This window comes from Lagopus muta, chromosome 6 (genome assembly GCF_023343835.1).
Source record: "Lagopus muta isolate bLagMut1 chromosome 6, bLagMut1 primary, whole genome shotgun sequence".
In the NCBI taxonomy this organism is placed as follows: Eukaryota; Metazoa; Chordata; class Aves; order Galliformes; family Phasianidae; genus Lagopus; species Lagopus muta.
The window spans coordinates 49,596,848-49,619,493 of NC_064438.1; the positions used below are offsets into that span (position 1 = coordinate 49,596,848).

Consider the following 22,646-nt stretch of genomic DNA (forward strand, 5'->3'; position numbering starts at 1 on the left):
GCACTGCTGAATGAACAAACCTTGCTCAGATCCCACATGCTCATCATGGATTAGGTTTCCAAAGTGATTTGATTGTGGCTCTGCCTATTCTTTGCTGGGTCCTGAGGGTACTGTTTCGTCTTTGCTATCAGATCTTCCTCATCCTTCCCTTCTACAGAAGGAGTGCTGCTCCTCGAGTACAGCAGTATTTGCTATCAGGACAATTTCTAGCTGAAATGTGTTGCATGTGTGAGAAGAGTCCTCCATGTGCATCCTTATCATGACCTTTGAGGCAGAGCAGTAGCAGCATTACAGGGTGATTGAGGTAAGTATATATAGCCGGCTGGCTTTCCTTCCTTCTGGTAGTCCTCATTAACACCTTCCTCCCCCCATCACACACAGTGCATCTGTACCAAAAGCAGTAGCTGAGCTTTTCTTGCCCTGATGTGATAGCATCAACTGAGGGGGCAACTTTAGGAACAAACTTGTGTTGGTAAAAGCTTTAAAAGAAACATGCATGCTAGCAAAAGGCCTTTCCTGGTAAACAGCTTGAAATAGTTCTGACAAGCTGCAGTGTGCTGGATTTCAGTACAACTGTGTCTGCAGTACAGCCTTCTTGTTGATGCAGCAGAGCTGAAAGGCAGGTGGGTCAGATGGTTAGCCATCACTGGAGCTTCAGCTTTGGGCTTTCCTCTGGCCATGCAAGGGGGGGGACTAAGAAGGGGAAAAAAGGTGGCTAATAGGTATGTTTCTTTGCTAGCATTCATGGCTTGCTGAAGTCAAATAAGGGAGAAAGCCTGCCCAGCTGGCAGTGTGTAAGATTGCCTCTTCTGACAGCAGCTACTCATGAGGGCATTTCAGTATCTCTTGACTAAAACTCAGGGTTTGTATGACTTCACTGCAGCTTGGGTTAGGGTGCTAGCACAGCAGGAATAGGCTATTTTTCACGTGGATCATGTTTCCAGCCCTGTTCCTTGGGGATTCAGGCAGATATCTGTGCTCCCAGGTGGGATGAGGTGGCTGGGGGTGAAGGTTGTGATGTACAAGTGAAATCTGAGCTATGGGAGGTAAGTACGTGGATGAGGAGCTACAAGATATGGTTTAGAGCTTGTGGTAGCAGTGGTAATAGGTGGACAGTTGGGCTAGATGATCTTGTAGGTCCTTTCCAACATTGTGATTCTCTGATTCTAGGTGGGTGTGAGTGTGAGGCGTGCTGTGCAGTCCCTTGGCTCGGTACTGTTCCCCTGCTGCAGGGTATTCCATCTTGTTCCTGCTCAAGTAAGGTCTGTTTTTCTTTGCCCTGAGGTTGCAACAGTCTCTTGGCTCACAGGCCTTAACTCAGTTCTATCTACAGCACAATTCCTCTCACACCTTCAGTCACATGAAGTGTGTAAGCTGCCTTTGTGTCACGGTCACTGGTTCCTAGAACCAGTCTTGAGAGGAGGGAAGGGACAGCAACGTGTCTCTGTGCTGGCTCTCCTTTCCTCCTGCCCGTGATGCACTTTGTCTTGCCAAAAAGATGAAGCAGTTTTTCTGAGGCATATGAGCTTTTTAAAGTAGATGGGTTTTGTTTGCTTTTGTAAGTGATTCTGCCCAGGAAAGTGGTCAAGCCCATCTCTCTTTGATCTCTGCCTGCTCCCTGCTGCCTCCTGTTGCAGCTCACTTCAGTGAGGCTCTTGTCTGAATTCCTTGCTTTTTGTTCCTTCCTCCCTGTGCTGTGGCCACGAGGTGGCAGGAGTGTTCCACCGAAGCCATGAGACGGCAATGCAGCTACTGCTGTTACAGCCGAGGTAGAAACTGTGGTTAGTTGTTTGTGTGCTATCATAACTGTGTTTTGAAATTTGGAAAAATTTTGCATGTATATGTCTAACCCATGCTCCTTACTTCCCTTATATAACACTGATTTATTCTGGGGCTTGACTTTTTTCTGCTCTGAATGAAGAGGGAGAAGAAGGGGAGATGTACAGCCACATCCGAAATTCCTCACAGGTTCCAGAATTGATCAAACCCTGTGAAGCACGTTACCGAGGCTGTGAAGGCTGCTTTTTGTCCTTATTTCACCCTGTTCTGTCAGGGTATTGCATCACGTAATATGCAAAGTGTTCAGAGCTCCTGCAGTACCCCAGTAATAGGGGTGAACTGAGGTTGCAGCAACAGCTCTACCTCTGCATTCCTGTTGCGTTCTGTGGGCTTTAGCTCTCCTGCTTCTGCTGCAAACCCTGCTCAGGGTCAGTGAGTCCACCGAGCATGATGTGATGCTTGTGGGGTCTTTAAAAACCAAATAGGGTGCGGGGCACGAGGAGAGAGAGTTCTTCAAAAAGACCCACTTGGAGTGTTTGCTTCATCTGATGAAATGGTGATGAGGGGAGTCATCGCTTTCAGGCATTTCTCTTCTTAGAGTTTTCCCACCCTGAAATTAATGCTCTTGTTTTACATCTCTGAATTCAGTGCTCGAGGATGCAGGAGTGAAAATCAGCAATGCAGTTGTTTGCTCATGTCAGGGAGAAGCGTCCCCTTTCTTTTGCCTCTAGTGAAAAATTCTTGTAGGAAGGTGGCTAGCAGGAAAAAAGGCTGTGTGAGAATATGATCTAGAAATAATCACAGCATTCAGGGGGCTGAGGGCACCATTTCGGTCACATGCTCTTCTCTTTCTACATGACAGAGGGGAGGCATCTTTCTTTGCTTCCTTTCTCATTCCCTTACATCTCCCTTCCCTGTGTTAATGCTACACTCAGGGTTTTTAGTTGTCTTATTTTTGGTCATCTCCCCTCTTGTGCTAGGAAGAGGGGATTTTTTTTAAGCATCTGAGCACTCTCTGCTGTGACGGTGTATGCAAAGCTCTGTGTTCCCATTGTGTCCACCTCTTGTGCTACTTCAGCCCTCCTGAGCATAGCTAGCTGTAGGAAGGAGCTCTCCAGGTTAGTGCTCATTGTGGGATGGGCAGGGGGGTTCTGCTAATCTCCACGCTGCTAAAATGTGTACAGGATAAGAAATGTAGCCAAACTGGTAAAAAAAACCAACAACCAACCAAACAAACAAAAAACCAACAAAAAAAAAACCAACCCAGTTTATTACTCTGTTCTCTGTCCTCCCCTCATCTGGTTTCTAGTAGCAACAAGAGCCTGCACAGGAATGGTGCATTTCCTGTGTCACACATCTGTCTCTATCCAAATGTTGTCTTTGTGGCCTGATCTGTGTATGAATTTCTTTTCAGAATTGAGAAATGAGTTGCATGGAAGGGAGAATGTTCTCATCTCCTTGGTTTGGATAAAGTTATGCTGTTAGAAGAGCTTGTGGAGGCATAGCTGATGCTGGGGAGAATGGGACAAGGCTGCACTTCTGCTCTCGCTCTTCTGGAAAGCAGCTAAGAGCCATGCTGGCACGCTGCCTCTTCTGGTGCAAGCAGGGCTCTGCTCCAGGCTCCTCTGGCGCTGAGCTCTGATGTCTAAACAGATTGGTGGGTTACACGCTGAGCATGACTGAATGCCACTGAAATGCAGTGGAGCAGAATTTCACGTGCCTGCTGCCCTGGGCTTGCTGGAAGTGCATCAGGGAGGCAGAGATGGAAGAGAACACTTATTTATCTAGCGTGGCATGTGAAGCATTGAGCTTGTGGCAATTCCAGGCTCTACTGGCATGAGAGACTAAAGGGATCCTGTGACTCAGTTGGTGCCATGGTCTTTCTTGCTTGCTTCGTATACAGGGAGATGGTGAAGAGGAGTAAGCGTAGGGATTGCTTAAGAGACTGTCAGACCTCTCAGATGGTGCAAGCATCAAAGCAAATGAGCCCATGATTAGCTGAGAAATGACAAGCAAAATGGGCTATATCAGCTCATTGCCTGCCTGTGTACCAGAGTAAAGTACAATGGTATACTCCTTGTCTTATTTTTTCTTTGCCTGCAGATGCTTCTAGAAGGAGCTTGTGTGCTTGTGGTTGGTTAATGACCTTGTTGTCTTTCTCTCTTCCTCCCATGTAACGGTGAGGTGTAACGCAGCCCCCACCATGACAAGAAAGGCATCCTATCTCCTTTCAGCGTGTCAGATTGCTGATAGGCTATTTGGCCCTGTGGCATTCTGACTTCATTCGAGAAAAGTCCTATTGGTGTGGGGAATCCTTGCTAATGTCCTTGTGGGGCTAGGAGAGAAAAGACCACTGTGTTTTTGGGGAGTAGGAAGCATGGGGAGGAAGAAGGAAGTTTTTCATTGCTTATAATAATCTGGCATAAGCACGCTAATATGCTGAAGAGCAGAACGACCTCATCTCTTTTCTGCATATGTTAAAGGATGAGATGCTGAAGTCAAATCAGGAACTGTGGATCTTTCTACAGTGAAAATGAGCTGGTTAATGCAGCAGTGCTTAGCATTCAGGGGCTTAATTCAGCCTTGGACTTTAGAGAATTCAGCTCCTTTCCCTCCCCCTTCCTTCACCTCCCCCTCAGACAAAATATATAGCACTGCATGTGGAATACCTGTCCTAAGAAAGCCTAGAGTACTTAGCTGAAGTACTGGGAAATGCCGCACTTAGGATTTCCTGGCAGCTTTTGCTTTTGGTATGGTTATGAAGTCTGGGAGCATGAGAAGTTGTGCATCTGCCCACATCCTGCTGATGTTCCCTTTGTTGCTCGGTGTGAGGAGGCAGTTCCCTTTGCTGTCCCCCATGCAATCCTCCTGGATCCTGTTGTCCCCCAGGGTGTTGGTCTGCAAGCTTTTTCTTTCCGTAGCAAAGCTGGCTTCAGAGATTCCTACCTTTCTGTAATTCACAGGATGTTCAATTAAGCAATGCAGCAATTTCAGTCGGCTTCTGTCACCTCCACAGTCTGTGCAACTGTTTCATGTTTGCACAATGCAAGAAGGGATAGTTATTGTCCCTTAGAAACAATTTGCTGACTTAGAAAGACAGATGTGTTTGTGCTGCAGGGGTGCAAATGAATGGCTGTGGCTACACCATTCCTCAAAGGGCTAATAAAACTTTGACTGAACCCCTCCAGAACATGATCCAACAGCAGTTCTGTCAGCCTTTGGGAGTGCCTGTTATGCTCTGGTGAGTGGGGAGAGCGTGTGGGAGCTTGGGTGAGCTGGAGCTCGGTAGGGTGTCCTTGCTGACGTGCAGCTGCACCCTTGCTGACTGTGCCTGTATGTCATGCATGCTCTTCTCCTGCCAGAACATGCGGCCCCAACAGTGTTCTCAACAGACTTTCCTATGGCACTTAACCCTTTTTTGCAACACCTTTGTGTGAAAATTAGTTAATGCATCTTGTTGCCAAATGAAGGGCTGGTGTTGATATCAAGTGCTCTGTTGTCTAATAAGGTAAAGTGTCTACTTCAACTACCTAAGTTTTATTTGTTTATAACGATGATAGGCTGAGAAGAGACTGTGCCTTTTCTGATCTATCCTGTCTTTTGCCCCATAATTACTGAGCTCACTGCTTAGGTCTCTCAGTTGAAGAAAAGAATTGAGGAGTGCCCCAGTGTGAAGAAATGACTTTAAGAAATGCCACAGACTCACTGTGAATTCTCACAAAGGCAAAAAAAAAAAAAAAAAAGTGGGAGAAGCACATGTGAGAGCTGAAGTTAATCATGAGGCACAAACTGTGGGAATTGTGGCTTCCTCAGCTGCAGTGCTCACAGCCTCATTTCCTTCCTTGGGTGCTGCGCATGCTCTCCGTGTCGTTATGGGAGTAGGGTGCTCAGCACAGGAATCTCACTGCATCCCTCCCTGAGTATCTGCAGAGAAACAGAGGAGGGGGGATTTTTGAGCTCGTTATTAAGTGACTCGCCTTAGAGTTCAAAATAAGTATGTGAGTGAATTCTGGCTGTGCATACCTATTTGAAGCCTTCCGGGGGACTTGCACATCAGGGATCTTATGGTCGACCACTGCTTCCAGCGTGCTTCACTCCATCAGGGGCAGTGGGAGTCTCACGTTGTTTTTAAGGATGCCATCTTCTCAGTGTGTCAAATAATGACCAAGCACAAGGCCGTGGAGTTCAGAAGAACAGCACTGAGTGCTGACTTTGATCTTGTCCTCAAATGGGTGCAGTTGGATGTAAAGTAAGCTCAGTCACTCATACTAAAATAGACATTTGGGTTTTAGTCCCATCCATACAAAATATAACTCCTCAGGGCATCCTCATATTATAAAGGTTAAAAGCTCACAGGGGCCTAATAATTCATAGAAGTGGGGTTTGATCCAAGATGAGAATTGCTGAGGCATAGGACCTGGCTAATTTGCCAAGATATCTGCAGTGATTGTGCAGCACCAGGATTCTGGTAGTATTGGAAGGTATGGGTTGTGTTTAAGAGTTTTGTTCTTAAGAAAACAGCTGCTTTGGGGTGGGGGAATTAAAGAAAAAAAATGAGATGCTCATATCTCTTTGAAAAACTCATGTCTATACAGTCTGGTGAACAAGATCTGTATTAGAAACTCTTCAGCAAGTAAATGAGCAGACCATAGGAGAAAGGCTTGTGCTTTTAATGCAAAAATATTTGTAGTTTTGAAATAGTATATATGATGTTTCATGTTACTGACTTGAGTATCATGTATCATTTAAGCGTGTTACGGATCTAGGTGTTTGTTTTTCTTTTGTTTCCTTCCTTTCTTGAATTGTTGGATTCAGTAGCTCTTCACCTGAGTTCTTTGTGGAGGATACAGTGACCATGATTGCAGTCACAGCCGCAGGACTGGGTTTTAGCCTGGGGAGAGGAGATGAGATCATTGTATGAAATGCCCTTATTTCTTCTCTTTGTTTTTCAGTGGATGAGTATATTGCCATTGCTAAAGAGAAGCATGGATACAATATGGAACAGGTAATAAACCTTTGAATACTTACCTACTTAAAAAGTTGTTTTCAGCAGATATTGAAACTTGTCTTAAAGTGGCTGCCTACGAGTACCTCTTTCTTCCCCTTTGTACTGCTTGTGTTTTCTCTTCTGCTTCTCCCTAAACTGGCTGTTTGCAATGGTGACCTGTCATCTGGGAGTGTAAAGCTCACCCTGAATTTGGCATAAGAAGTCAAGATAAGAAAAACAAAACCAGCATCATAATTTCTAGCGGAGTTAGGCCATGGGCACTATGCTTCCTGTGATGACCACTCCTTGAACACTTTTGAAACCCCCAAACATCATGAAAAAGACTGGTTAGTGAGGATGGCTCATCTTTGGACAGCTGCCTGCTTGTGTTGCATTTTCTAATTGATTACTCCACGTCTGCTTCACGGATGTCTTGGCAGTTATTAATGAATGAGCTGTTGAACCACCACAAACCAATATCCAGGGCTTTTTACCCTAAAACTGTATTGTAAACTGTATTGCAGTTCACAGATAACAGCTCAGGTGTCTAGCTATCCCTAAGGCTAACCAGTGCCCTTAGCTTAGAGATTGAAATCCATTTTTGAGGGGGCAAACCTCTCTTTTCCTTGGTCTAAGACTGTGTACTGATGGTCTCTGTAACTAGCATCAATTTTAACACTTGTCAAGGGAGGTGAATTGTGACTGGGAAGTTTTTCTGAGCTCTTTTTGGAGTTTCCTTATTCACTAATAATTTTCCGAAAAGGTAAGGCAGGGAATTGCATGATCTGCTGTATGAGCAAATTGCATACTGTTTCTGCAAAGAGATTCTCAGAAAACTTGCAAATTCATGAAATTCAGGCTCAGGCCATTAGCATAGAAGCCAGTGATTTGGTCAGGCAGGGGTTCTATTTAAATGACTCTGCTGTCATCTTTGAGTCAGGCTTTCAGTGGTTGATAGTCATCCTCAAAAAGATTTCTTGTGGGATGTGAGGATTGAGTTAGCCAGAAAAACTTTCAGCAAAATCAGGGATGATCAGAGTGTATATTTATAGTTTCTAAGACTAGAAAATTGCAATAAAAGGAAGAAAAACTTACCAAAAGCCTGCGGACGTAAATCCAGAAAAAATCCCTGATGGCTCATGTCGATTGAGCTGGGTATATCCCAGTACTGGAAATAGTGGGTAATATTTGCTAAGAGAGATTGCCTTAGGGTTTTGTGATTTTAGTGGAGAAGTATCCACCAAGTAGACTGATCCAGAAGATGGATGAAAATGAGGCTTGTGATTTTTAAACAAACTGAATTCTTCTGTTTTGGAAAACTTTATTTGGCTAACACAGATTTCTTTTCCTGTAAATGCTACAAATAGATATCTCCCACTCTTCAAGCATCTCTAGCTCATCTGTCTTCCCCTTGGCCCCTATCTTCTGAGTACAGTAGAGAAGTTAGGGGACTTCCAATCAGGACAGAGTAGTTGAGTTGTATGTATAAGTGCTCTTCCTAACTCTATTCTCATTCTTTCCCTAGCACTGGTGCTCTGGAGATGTGTCCCGTGTCCTTTGGGATGTACATGTGCCCTGGATCTTTTAATATTTACTGGGCAGCCAAGCTAGGCACTTCTAGGAAATAGCTGGGAAGGATCTGTCTTCCATCTGCAAAGCACATTCTCACTTTGTATCAGAGGGACTAGCGTCAGGGCTTTCAAATCAGGATGATTTGTGTCACCAAGGGACACTTCCTCTTAAGCAGGTATCAGAGTCACTGTTGGCTGAGTAGCTCTGGAAAAGCCCATACAGACTCTCTGGAAGCCAGTCAGAATCAGCTTTAGGATTTGGGCTTTGCTGGCTGGTGTATTCCTGCCCACACACATCTCCCCAGACAGCCATTCTCCTCGGGCCACCGTGCAGGTGGCTTGGCTAACACTGTAACACAGATTCCCATTCCTCCATCTGTGTCCCCTGCCCAAAGCCTACCATTGCTGATGAAGACGTGTTGGCTTGTTGAAGTGAATGGTGAGCTGCCTGGCTGGTGTCCGGGGCACACACCCAGCTCTGCCCAGAGGCTCTCCCATCCAACTGGCTGCATCCTTGCTGCGAGTGGCTCCTGTACTGTTGTCCCTACTCTGCCCGTGGCCCAATGCCATGCTGTAGGCTCCACTGCCAGCAGGTGACTGATGGGGGCTTGGGGCCGTGCTGCTAGGGCTCCCCTCAGCCTTGCCAGCTTTGGGCAGGCAAAAGGCAGCCTTCAGCATGGCAGCCTGTTTCAACTGGTGCTGGCAGGCTGTTGTGCTGAGCTTTGGGAGCACTGCAGTGGGTTGGCTGTGTGCTGTGCCTCTGCCAGCCTGAATCATGCGTCCTGGGACAAAAGAGGCTGGAAAAGCTGAGTGTGAGACTCCAGAGTGCTCTCCTCAGGGAGGATGGTGGTGGAGGGGTGTATATGAATATTGTTGGTGCTTAGGCTTATCATATACATCTGACAATGCTATCATCTTTGCTGTGTTGTTTTTTTTTTTTTATTTTAATGCATGTGGCTTTCTTGCAGCAATAAGGAAAGTCTTTCTGTATTTCATTTGCTTTGTGTAAGCAGCTATCCCGTTGGCCCTTACTAGTAATTAGCAGTATTTAACACCCAAGTGGCTCATTCCATGTTTTTCCCTTGCTTTCTCTTATGGAAGTTTTGTATAGCACTAATGTGAAGTTGGTGAGGATGATGAGACAGAAAACTTGGTCCTTGATGCCTGCAGAGAAGCTTCTTTTGCTCCACACTTGCCCAAGTAGATGGATGTAACTGAGTTTGTGGCATCTGGGACACCTTGAGCAACTGTGTTGTGACCAAGACTTTCTCTTGTTCCAACTCTTGGCGAAAGGGGGCTTGTGAGTGGGGGATAGAAAAGTGCTCTGACAGCTCTGAAAGGCCAGCAGGGTCAGGGCAAAATCTCGGGTAAGATTAATGATTGTAGTCTTGCCCCTCTGCACAGTTTCAGTGAAGCAAGAATCCAAAAAGGAACTGCTTTTTGCATAGCAAAGCATAATGGGGAAGCCCCAAATTCAGAGTGATTTAGTAGCTCTGAGTGGAATGGATGAAACTACTAGGTGGGGATTACTGAGGCTGTGAAACCCAAACTGAGTTTGCATATGACAAGCAGGTTACTCTGGTGTTTTACTCAGCATGTTAGGGGTTGTTTTTTCTTTGCAGACCTTGTGCAAGGCTGGTTTCCAGCTCTGCAGAGTCAGGCATTCCCAGAATGACTTACAGTGGTCAATGCTGTGCCAGATGCAGCCATGTGTCATAATGCATGTGAGCTGCCTGCCCTCGGGAGAGGGGTGGCTTGAGATGCACGTCTGGGGGATACAGGAGGGGCTGTTTGCAGGTGGTGAAGTAATGTTCATACTTGTCTGATTTTCAGTTCCACAGACTGCTGCAGCAAAGTGAGAGAGACATAGCCTGCAGAAACAAATGAGCTGCCCCTAAATGAGATTATTTTCTCCTTTCAGATGGGGACACCTTAGCAGCAGGTCAGGGTTGCACACACTGTTTGCCCTGTGCTTTCCTGTGTTTTCATCCACCTTCTCATCTTTTCTTGCCCTGCCCCTCAAAAATAAGCCTCTAAACAACCTACAAGAACCCCTGCCACCAGAAGAACCTCCAACCTGCAGCCCTCCTGACTGTGTGGGGAATGGTAACAGTTCAGCAATGTCAAGAAGCTTCCTCAAGTTCAGTCTGGCTTTTAGGTGGCCTTCTCATGGCTTTGCTTAGCTTTTCTGTGCGTATAGTGATCAGTCTAGTTGGAATCACTTCAGTTTTTTCTTCTCCTGTCTCTCAGCTGTTACTCCTTCCTAATTTTACTATCTCCATAATTTGATTAAATTTCAATTTGCTCAGTGTGTAACAGTGTGGGTCAGATTCCAGGTTTCTTGCACACACACGTGTCTGACATAGCTGGGAACTGAAAATTATGGTTAACCTGGTGCCTGAAAAAAATCCTGTAGCTGTTCCTTTGCAATGATAATGCTACTTGTGATTGCAGTTGTCCCTGTGGTGTCCTTGTTATTTCTAGGCTCTTGGGATGCTGTTTTGGCACAAGCACAACATTGAGAAATCTTTGGCGGATCTGCCAAACTTCACTCCATTCCCAGATGAGTGGACAGTGGAAGACAAGGTCTTGTTTGAGCAGGCTTTCAGTTTCCATGGGAAAACCTTTCACAGGATCCAGCAGATGGTAAGTAGTGTCAGAGGGCTGAAAAAGCAGAACAGACAATTGGACAATCTTCAGTGCCGAGCTGCTGTGTAACACTTCTGAGAGAGAGGAGGCCGAAGGGAAGATTGGAGGAAAAGTAATATTGTGACTAGATAAAAACAGCACTGCTTCTGGAGTCCATACGGAAATGTTTTCCTGAAGTGCTTTGCCAGCTCAGTATAAATTCTGACTGTGCAATTTTTATTGGTTGGAAATTATGGTTTTCAGTCCCCTGTGTGCTGCAGTAGTGTTTGTCTCAGCTGGAGTTCAAGCATGGTCTGTACACACATGCCCACCCACACATGGAGTAAAGATTATCTCCATGCAAAGTTGACTCCTTTCCTGCAGCTTGCTTTTTAGGAATTCATTTTGAGCGTGAAGTCTGTGCTTAATGTGATTTGGGACTGTCAGTGGATGTGTGGTGAAGGTTTGTATATCATGTCAGTCCTTTGCTTTCAATTTCTAACAATATTTTTAAAACTGTTATTGAAAGCTTCAAGGGTAGGCTTTTGCCTGAAAGGGAATTGCTGAGGTGTGCGTGGGTAAAGGGGCAGGGTGTCAAAAACCCAACTTCAAGCAAAAGCTGATGAGGCTGCCTTTTGAAATATAGAGATGATGGAATGTAGATTTTTATTTTCTGAGTCTGTTTTTGACTAGCTTGCCACCAGAGAGGGAACCAAACTCTTCTCCATGCTCCTTCAACCATGATTGTGACCCATGTGGTTACAGTTTGTTCATCTCTAAGGTGGAGGTGAAGGCCTGCATTGCAGATCCTATTGAAGGTTAACCTACCACCCAAGCATGAAGGGAGGTCACTGAAGAGTCAGGTCCCTTTTTTACAGAAGGTGGCAGAATAAGAGGCTTGTTCTCCTCATGTCCTCCTCGAATGTCCCCTTACTGTTCATTTGTTCTCAGAGTCCTGTAGCACACAGTTGCATTGGTTCGAGGCTTGCACATGCTCTGGGCAGCTGATGCAGGCAGTCAGGAGAGTTCAGAAGTTGTGGACTCCTGAAGGTTGAAGCAATTTTCTTTGTTCCTCTGTTTTTAATTTACTGCTCAGGGGGAAAGAGCAGGGGCATGTCCTGTGGGGGAGGAAGGAATATGACCTGTTGCTCAGTTTAATGCCAGAGCAAAAAAATTACAACTCAGATTATGTGCAGAAACATGATGCTGTCCCTGGGTGAAGTGCATCCAGTACAGGGATGCCAAACTCATACACTGTTCCCTAGGTATATTTTTCTTTTACTGTTGCTCCCAGAAAAGCCATCCTGCATAAAAGGAATTAAATGGCACAAAGCTTTGTGTTTAGCAGGGGACAGGAATCAATGGCTCTGGAGCATGTTAGTTGTTAGTTTCTATCTGTTGGCCCATTAGCACTGGTGCGGCTTGGAACCAACGAGAGTCGCTGAAGCCAGGGATTGGAAGATGAGTTACGTTATTTACCGGAGCTGATTCTGATGTTTTGGCACTCTTAGCGTGTGCTTATAGCCAAGCTGATGTTTGTGACAAACAGCCTTGTCCCTGAGTTTGTCCTGTGGAACTCTTTAATTCCAACGTAGCAGCCTGCTGCATGGCTATTGGCAGCCCCGCATCCAAATAGCTCACTGTGCAGGCACAGTGTGTATTTTGGCCTGAGCAGATGGATTTATGCCTGAGTGTAATTGTGGGCCGGGGTGGTAGTTTGGTGTGATCCATTAGGACTTAAAGTCAATATGCAGTCTGAGAACCAGCTTATCTCAAGTGAAGATTTAAGCTCTAGTATCTCAGTAATTTGGCTGTTGCTCAGTTTTGTTTTCTTCCCACTCGTGTGGCCCTCTGAGCTGAATCACAAGCTCACCTAAAACATGTTTTATTCAGCAAAAGGCTGGACTTTTATCTTGTAGAAATCCTGTGTAAGAATGTGCATGCCGAATACCTCCCAAGCAGAGTTAATGTAGCTTTAGTCTGTTCTGAGGCAGACTTCTTATTCATAACCACAGGGTAATGACGTTACAGTAAGAGGACTAAAAAAATATCTGACTTGTGGTTTTCCTATATCCTCAATTAACCATACAGTAATGTTTCACCTTTTGAAAACATCTTTTGCTGAGACCTTTGAATATGCTTCATCACATGAGTGATGTGAATGGGGCTTTTTAACCCAGTAACAAAGATTTGTTTGGGATATAGCCTGCCATTCAGCAATTCCTACATTTGCTTCCACATGCCTGTGTTAGCTTTTAAAACTGCTTGCTCACTCTCAAGGTCCTGTTTTGGATTTGCTTTTGCTATGTTCCCTTGATGTGAAGAGAAACAGCTACCTGGCCTGGTTGGTTGAACGCTTGAGGAGATGTTCTGTAGAGATTTTAATGTCACAAATAGATGACTTTAGCCTGAAACAGTGTTTTTGTTTTTTGTTTTTAGTTTTGTTTTTTTTTTTTTTTTTTTTTTTTTTTTTTTGCAAGGCTGCAGAACTGTCTTTCTTGACATTCTGAGAGAATTCGAAGTAGAGAGATCAGATGTTCCTTGACAAAAACAGACCAATTGTATGTGTACTCCTGGGGATACCTTACATATAAGCGTATAAAAGGATACATGTTTAATTTGCAGCTTCCTGACAAATCAATAGCCAGCCTGGTGAAATTTTACTACTCCTGGAAGAAGACAAGGACTAAAACTAGCGTGATGGACCGTCATGCTCGTAAACAAAAAAGGGAACGTGAGGAAAGGTAGGTTTGCAAGCAGAAAGGCTGGGTATTGACACACGCTGATTTGTTTAGACTATCTCAGACGTTACTGTTAGCTTGTAAGAAACTAGCCGTAGGATTTTCCCTCATGTTTTCTGGTACCATGCCTTTTCCCCCACCCCTGTTATGCGTGTTTTGCTTTGCTTAAAGCCAAAAAGAATGTGTCAGCAATTAGGTGTGCTCCCTTCACCAACACTGTGCAATTCCTGGTTGCCCTCTAGTGCAATGGTCACCATCCCAACACACTAGGTGTTGTTTTTTTTTTTTCCTGATACTGCTTGGGGGTGGAGAAAATGAAATTAAAACTGATGTTTACAAGCTGTTTGGCACTGGTGTCAGCAGGGCCAGAAAACGAGTAGCACAATGTAAGTAATAAAAACTAGAAACTTGCCTTTATTTCCTCTGTAATACTCAGGAGAATGAGAACATGCACTCAGTGTGGCATAGGTTGCAGTGCAGCACCTCTGAGCTCATGCATGTGCACCCACACCCCCTTTCCTCCGCCTTTCATATGAAAACCTGTGAGTGAGGTTTTCAGGTCAAGCTGTATTCCCTGAGATAAGTGAAGTCAGGCCATTTTTTATTTGAGTGACTGAGAAGAGGTCACAGGGAAGCTTAGGGTAAGCCCTTTGGCAGGGATGCCCCAAGAAGTACTGGTTGTATTGAGAACTGAGGGTGATGGTAGTCGGAAGCTTACTAGCTAGTGAGCTTTTAACTCCTGCAGGTACAGCTTTCTCTGCATGTTCGCTCTCTTGGGTACCCCTGTGTGCCACTTACAGAGGTGGCTCAGCCAGAGGTCTTGTGTCTATTGCTGGAGATAACTGCAAAGTTACTGCCGCTTGGTGATTTTGCCTCATTCTGGAGCTCTAAGGCCTCAGAAACATGGTGGTCTCCGATGCTTTGGAGGGAAAGCCATCCCTTTAAACAGCAACAGGTCTGTCTGCTTAACATAGGTGCCTTCTCAACCTGTGCTAAAATGCTGCTCGTGTCTTTGCAGCCAAACTTGCCCAATCTTGAAGCGTGTCTGGCTTTGGTAAACTCCTAAGTTGGGCAAAGTTCTGTAAAAGCTTTTCCCTCCAAGGAGTTGCTGCTCCAGCTGTGTGCTGGCTCCAGGGCTGGATGACGGAGCCCTGTTTGGGAGGGGGGAGGAAAGACATTTCCAGGGTTGAGACGTACTATACTGAGTCACTCAACCTCTCCCATCTTTCCACTTGATCAACAGTGCTTGTTTAACAGGCAAGACTGGGGAGAAAACTACCAGGCAGCACATTTGATATTTGGCCTGGCTTTCTCTTCCTCACTGTGTTCTTCAATGCAGAGGCTGTCTTGATTTTCTGCTTCCCATCCTGCTTATTTCCTACTAATTTGTAAGGAGGAAAAATGTCAGTTATAAGAAATGTGTGTTTGTTTAGTACTATGTAGTTTAAGGTTTTTTTTTTTTTGTCTATACTGCCTCTCTAATTTTGTTCTGTGCTCATAAAATGGAGTCACTGCCATTTGGAAAGACAATTCTCTGGTCCATATCCTCTGGCCACAAGGAGGCTGGGGAAGAACTGTCTGGGCAGCCTTGTACTGTGATGTTGGAGCCTTTGAGGAAGGCAGCTAGGTTGGAAATGCATAAATTTGCATTACATCTACAGCTTGATGTTAGGCTTCCCTTCTTCCCCTCCACTGTGTCAAATAGTCAAGCCCCTACAAATCCAAGCGTTTGTCAGCATACCCACGTGGAGTGTGGGAGCAAAGCTGGGTGAGTTCATGATACCCAAGTTTTGATGTAGTACTGAGCCACTGGGTGTTGGCAAAATCTCAAGAATGTCCTTCAGTTAATAATGATCATTGTCTAAAACTGCAAAAGTGAGTGAGTGGGTTTTGATCTAGTTCGTGTCTGGAGAACTTGTTGGAATTTGAGAGCAAACTGCCAGCACAGTGAAGCCTGTGGGGTTTGGTTTCTGCAGAAAGGTTGACAGCTGGGCCCAGTTGAGAACACGAGGCAGCTCTGCTGGGGATGAGGTTAAGGGAAGAGGCAGCCTGAGGTGTCTTGCTCAAGTGCTGTGCTTTCTCTTCTGTGGCTAGGCAGGGAAGTTCACCTATTCTTCAGGTTATCATGAAAACAGCTCCCAGTGCATTTGGAACCAGGTTTTCAGGAGCTCTTGCTGGTTGTGTGCAAGGGGTCTTGTACATGCAAATCTCAGAGGGGTCCTTGAGAGTTGTATTCTTTGGAGTCGTGACTGTACAAATGAAATATCCTGTGGGTCAGCAGGGGGTTGCAGGAGTGGCTTGTAAAGTGGTTGTCCTCATAGTGATGGACGTCAAGTCACCCAGCAGTGAGTTCCTTAAGTGACACCTGCACAGCTGCAAGGAAGCAGCCATGAGTCACTGTTGTGAGTATTCCTTAGCACCTGCCTTACCTGTGGCACACACCAGCCTGTTGTTCCCTGCTCCTCCAGAAATACCCACACTGAGCACAGCTCCCCTTGGGTTCTCCTGCCCAGCTTGGAGCTGCTGTGACATACCTCTTCCAGCTGAAGTTCCTCCTCCAGGCTGTGAAGTTTGACATGACAAAATAGACTTTTTTTTTTTTCATATAGTAATTTAAAAAAAAAAACTTTGATTAGATCAGCTTATTTCTTCAGTTTCTGGGCATCATCCCAAATGGTGCAATTAACTTTAGTTGTGTACAGTACAAAAACTCTAAATGGTGAAAATACATTCGATTTAATGTCTGATTAAAATTCCAATGAAGCCAAACTGTCCAGGTGTGCCAAGGTCACTTTCAATATGGCCCCAATTTCATGCATTTTATTATTCTGTAACTGATACCTCATTTTCTTTTCCAAAGGAGGATGAAATTGGAGATTGTGACTTAAAAAGAACCCAACATTGTAATGTTTGTTCTTGAGGGAGTTCATCTCGTGCATATCATTCTGGTTAAATGTTAGAGTTGTATGAAGTCTGTGTTAGAACTGCTTGCTGGTATTCTAAATCTTTGTTTCTGTCTGGGTTTGCCTGAAGTTAGAATTCTCAGTGTCTGATGTTCTTCTAAAGAAAATTTGTTAGCTATTTATCCAGTCTCCACCCAAGCAGACTTATTTTGCATAAGTAGACCACTCTCCACTTTCTCTAAAATAAATATCTCTAGTATCTTTACAACTAAGAATTTTTTTGACTTAAGAAACAGATAAATGGGGCAGAAGGGGAGGGGAAGCAACAAACCAAAATTGCAGACCCCTGAAGAGCCCACCCTGGTCAAAAAATATAAGGAAAGCTGCTGAATTGCATCCGTGCATTTTTTGGCATGTTATTTATAGAGAAACGGAGCCTCACAAAGTAATACAGTACTATTTACTTTTGTATTTCAGTGAGGACGAAATGGAGGAAGCGAATGGAAACAACCCTATTGATATTGAAGTTGAACAAAACAAGGAGAGCAAAAAGGAGGTATAACTCTTTTCTTACTACTGTGCAAATGAAAGTGTTTACTTACTAACTGCTTGATGTAGAAGCTGACAGTATCTAATTTTCTTTATTTGTGCTTTGTATGGTTGTCATACAAGAAAAGAATTGTCTTCAGAATTGTTCTTCGATCAAGACAAGTATAAATAAATGAGAACAAAAGTGGAAAATCTGAAGACTTTTCCAGCACATGCTAGTATACTACGTGGATGTTTGGAGTCTTTGTTCAGAGTTGGCTGTGTTAGCTTAAAGCACTCTCAGTGGTGGTTGAAGGCAACCTAACTATTTGCCGAGATGGAGTAGGAGCGCTGCTGTCCCTCTGTGGATGGCTTGGTGGAAGGGATATAAATCCTTTAAACCTTTAAACCATTCTAGATAGACTAACAGGAGTATATTTGTCTATTATATAGGCTCTAAGGCAAATTCCTGATCTACTGAAATCCTTGGGGGCAGTCCTGAGGGTTTCAGTGATGCCAGGATTACAGGTACAGTTGTGAATGATAGAGGAGAGAGTTTTTGTATAGACAGTTTTGGTCTGGCAGAGAGGCCTTGTCATTATGTGCAGAATATGTGCTTACTTAAAACATACTACTTGAACCTCACTTGAGATGCTTTAATTTTAAGTTGGCATAAAGTTCTGGATGAAGCCACGCAGATAGACGTACACTTCTGAAAACTTAACTCCGTGATGCTCATCTGAAAAGCATATACTTTATTTTCAGGCATGTAACTTGTGGGTTATTTGGCCCCAAACAAAAGAACTTTGCAATTCAGCAGCAGTATGGGTTGTATGTATGTATCAGTGCTACAGGAAGGCGTTTACCCTAAACCCTTCTCCTTGAATAACTCCATCTGCTGGCTTCGTGTAGCCTGCTTTCTCTCAGTAATGACATCTGATTTATTTTTTTAATAATCTTTAAAAGAGGCTATTTATAGGAAAAGAGCACTAAAATTATTTAAAACTGTGACTGCACAACAGGCAAGAGCAAGGACCTAGAGCAGTGTTTTTTGTCAGTCACTATCAGTGAGATTAATTCTTCTAACAAATTATTCTGAAGGGAAGCAACTGAAAAAATCATAGCATTCTGGTCTGTTCTCTACACAAGTGGAGTGCTCCATAGGCTTCCCTGAAACAACCTTCCACCATCAGTGTCTCTGATTTCCTAGGAGCAGGGTTAATGTGAACATACTCATTCTTACAAGAAGCTGAGTTGTTGAAAGCCTTAACAACACCCAAACTTGAAAGATTCTGGTTAAGTATCAATGGCATACTGTGGCTGTCCAGAATGTCTTGTGAATAATTAATAATATCATTTGAATTCCCATTTTTTTAAATTAAAAACGTTTCTAGTTAGTATTCCACACTTTATTTTCTGAAAGACTGCATCTGCTACAGACCTTTCAATCCCTTTTATTACTGCTTCCTTCTCGAAACACCGTCTTGCTGTGAACTTGCTGCAGAAGGGGGGAACAGTAGCTCTTCGCCAACTTTGCTGCCTCTGCTTTAAGGCCAGAGCAGAGCAGATGGCAAATAACTACCATCAAGATATTTGCAGAAAGTCTTGCATGGGAGTTGAATGCCCCTCTTTGACACTGCCCTCAGCCGCAGCGTGCTCTAACCCAACTCAAAGGTCAGTTGAATTCACCGTGTACATTTACGCGGGCTGCAAGGGCAGGCAGCCTTCTGGGGGCTCTTCTGGACAGTGACTGGTTGTACTGCTGGCCAGAACAAAGCTGACAACCAGCTTTGAGTGGAGTTAATTCAGTTTTGCAGTACTTCAGCCTGGGGCTGATTTAAAATGCCTCGAGAGAGCAGGTATCTGGAAGAGGGGCTGTTCCTGGTAGTTGCATTTAGTGACTTGGTCAGCCACGCACCAGCAGCCCCAGACTGTTACCGTAAAGAACCTCCCTGTCCCAGCCTCATGGAGACAGTTTTTTAGCTCTTAAGATGTGTCACTTACTGTATGAGCTGTCGAGAAATACTGGGACTTCTCAGAGTATCTGAAATCTCTCATCTGTGTTTCCTCTTTTGGGGATCATTGGAGGGGGAATCTTCCCTTTTCTTAGTACTTTCAGTATTACTGCAGCTGCTCAGGTTCCCTCAGATGGTGACTCCATAATACAGATGTCAGGATCATTTCTTAACATCTCTTCCTGAGGCAGTTGCTCCTAGAAATGCCTCCCATTTCATCCCGTGCATGGATTGAGCTTGGTCTTTCCTTTTTAAACCATCAAATCTGAGTAAGCCTTCTTTGTATTAAAGGGGTTTGTATGAAGTGTTTTAGGTAGCAGTGGCAATTTCTGAATAGAGGAGTGCTGCTAAATTCTGCATTTTAATTGTTTTTCATGAGTTGATGGTGGCCAGGAAAGCAAGAGTTTCCAAGATAGGGTAGATTTCCAAAGTCTGTGCAGTATCACTGGAGCTTAGAGGCATTTGGAGCTGTCAAGAACCATTCTGTGATGGATCTGGAGCACAAGTCTTATGAGGAGTCGTTGAGGGAACTGGAGTTCAGTCTGGAGAGGAGGGGGCTCAGGGAAGACGTTATTGCCCTCTACAACTGCCTGAAAGGAGATTGTGGTGAGATGGGGCCTGGTCTCTTCTCCTGTGCTACTGGTGATAAGACTGCAGGCAGTGGCCTCAAGTTGCACCGGGGGAGCTTCACTTTGGTGGACGTTAGGAAGAATTTCTTCTGCAGAAGAGCAGTCAGGTGCTGCAACAAGCTGCCCAGGCAGGTGGTGGAGTCACCGTCCCTGGAGGTGTCCAAGAATGTTTAGATGTTGTACTAAGGGATGTGGTTTAGTGGGGAAATGTTAGTGGTAAGGGAATAGTTGAACTCTGATGTTGGAAGTCTTTTCCAACTCTGGTGATTCTATGATTCTGCTAGAGCTCTGGCTTTTTGTCCACAACATGGATGAGCTTCACTTTTTTTTTTTTTTTTTGCACAGTGTAGAAGAGTCATCTGAAACTTGCTTTCATTTTTACTTAAAGTTGAAGCTTCTGAGATACTTGCAGTGCCAGCATTGCCTGTTGGTCACCTTATGGCTTGATGGAGACATTACTGCACAATCCTGTGAAATTCTGTATGCAGATGAAATATGAATAAACCTGAAACATCTAACCATGTTGAATAATTTACCTGGCTCAGTTATCAAAGTGCTCGCTTCTGAAGCAGAGTGCAGAGCTTACCTCATTTGTTTGTAACTAAGCCAGCCTGATTTCTCCTGCTCCCTACTCTCCACTGCAGAAAAGAAATCTGGTCTATCTCCCACAACAATAATAGTTATTTCTTGCTCCTGGGCTTGCCTTAGGCATCATCTCTCATGAATTTCTTCATGCTAGAAGAGGCAAGAAAAAAGTTGAGAATAGACAATTGTCCACATTACTGCTCCAGTATGTCTCCTGAGTCCATGCAGAGTGTGCAGGATATTGTTTGCTGCAGCTGCTCTGGGCTTTTCCGGGCTCTGGGAGGCAGAGCCAAGTGCTTACAGGGGGCTTTGTGCAACCTTGTGTGAGTTTTAGTGTTTGCTAATGAGCAAATGCCACAGATTGGGTAGAAACTGCATGTAGCTGCAAATTAGGAGGGGAACAATAGTGCTAACTGAGGCCAATGTTTTAAAACTGGCAGTGATTGAGTGGAGGATTTCAGATGTGTGGCCTCTCCTCCCTGCTTTCTCTCCTCCTGCCTGTCTTCTTCTGTTCTGTGTTCTGGGCAATATTCCAGCCACTGGATAATAAATCTTGGGTGTGTGTTGCTTATTGAGAGTAACTTCTGGAAGAGATGATTGGTATTAGGGAATCAAACGTGCTCTTTTAAGGATCTTTAGTATTGCATCTTACCTAGCATACCTGTTAGCAGTGTGTGGCTAGTGCTTTGCTTTAGCCAGAATGCATACAAATTAGTGGTGTGTGAAGTATTCCCTTTTCCAAAAGAGATTCAAATTTTGTTTGTGGGCAAATGGCATTACTTTAATTGAACATTATATATCAGTGCGAGGCAGGAAAACTTAGCTTCCAAGAAACTGCTTAATGATCTAAGAACTGCTTTGTAGTCACCTCACTGCTTCATCCTTTGCTTTTAAATTAGTTTGCTATATCCTTTTCCTGTCTGACATAAAGAAAAGATAACTTTTTATAAACTTTGCTAGCTGTGTTCTTCTCCTGTCTCCAAGTTCCACTTTGCTTTCTTCTGCTGCTCAGCTAAAGTAATGTGTTGAGACCTGATGTCAAAGGCAGGAAGAGAGGTTTTGGAGTCTTTGCAAGTATCCAGAATATTTAAATGACAGAAAATTCCCAAAATGGGAATGTGCTGAGAAACCAGCTTCTGCTGTGAATGTTGACTAGCTGGCTAGAAGAAAGATTTGTATAAGACAGTGTATGTATGACGTGCTACTTATAGCAAAACAAAATCTTCCCAATTTCAAGCTACTTCTTTCATTCTGCAAACTGAGGATGACCGAAAATGAGCACCTGAAGTATCTTGCTAATCTGAGAGCATAAATCCTTGTTTGAAAAATGACTGGTATCTAGACTTGTGTTTTTTGTGGTCACTCTAGAATTCTTGTACAGAGCAGCCACAGCTTGTATGAATATTTACTTGGCCACTTAAAGCTTTTTGCACGTGTTTTATAAAATCTTTCCTAGGTGCCTCCTGCTGAAACCGTTCCTCAGGTGAAGAAGGAGAAGCACAGTACACAGGCCAAGAACAGAGCGAAGAGGAAACCTCCCAAAGGAATGTTCCTTTCTCAAGAGGATGTGGAGGCCGTTTCTGCCAATGCCACAGCTGCTACCACTGTACTCAGACAACTGGACATGGAATTAGTCTCAATCAAGCGACAGGTATGGGTGATGTAGTTGAGGAATAACTGCTAGTTTTGTTGATGCTGCCTGTCACATCTGCACAATTCCCAGGAATGTGTAGCTAGATGATAACTGTGCACATCATTATGTGGCTTAATTGACAAGCTGCTGGCCTTATGCTGTACATTAACGCAGCCATGTGCTTTCTTCTCTTATGCTTTTGTTCTATGAGATGCCTACTTTGTATCAGAAGTGAAGCAAAGGAAAATCCATGGCACTGACCTGAAGGAACGTCTTTTGGCTCTTGGTGTTTCTTACAGTTCAAAGTTCCTTCCTTTTAACTATGAATTTCCTTCAAATATCATTGATTTCACAAGTTTGATTTCAATCTGCAGCAGTCAATTTTCTTTATCTTTTCCTATGGCACTTTTGGAACAGACCAACGTGCTTTTTTTTTTTTTTTTCTTCTTCTTTCCTAGACAGGCATCATACATACTTTCCTACATACCTTTTGTTAATCTGATGTATCTGTCTTTTAAATGGTTATGGACAAATGGTACGAACAAATGTTTTTTCAAATATCTATTAGTATAGACAGGTTTACTACATGAGTCTGTTTCCTGGATGAGAACATTTTCAGTGTTTTTAAAGTAGAGATCTGGCTCAAG

General features: G+C 44.0%; 1 protein-coding gene across 3 annotated transcripts in view; it reads left to right on the forward strand.

Moving 5' to 3' along the window:
• The window catches only part of RCOR1 (REST corepressor 1), an 82,716-nt gene that overhangs the window by 51,196 nt on the left and 8,874 nt on the right, over positions 1–22,646 (forward strand). For all 3 annotated transcript variants that reach the window (XM_048947970.1, XM_048947971.1, XM_048947972.1), the window contains 5 exons: positions 6,732–6,784; positions 10,822–10,983; positions 13,591–13,709; positions 17,087–17,165; positions 21,823–22,017. In XM_048947970.1, coding sequence (XP_048803927.1) covers positions 6,732–6,784; positions 10,822–10,983; positions 13,591–13,709; positions 17,087–17,165; positions 21,823–22,017 — 608 coding nt within the window. The remainder of the gene's footprint in view (positions 1–6,731; positions 6,785–10,821; positions 10,984–13,590; positions 13,710–17,086; positions 17,166–21,822; positions 22,018–22,646) is intronic.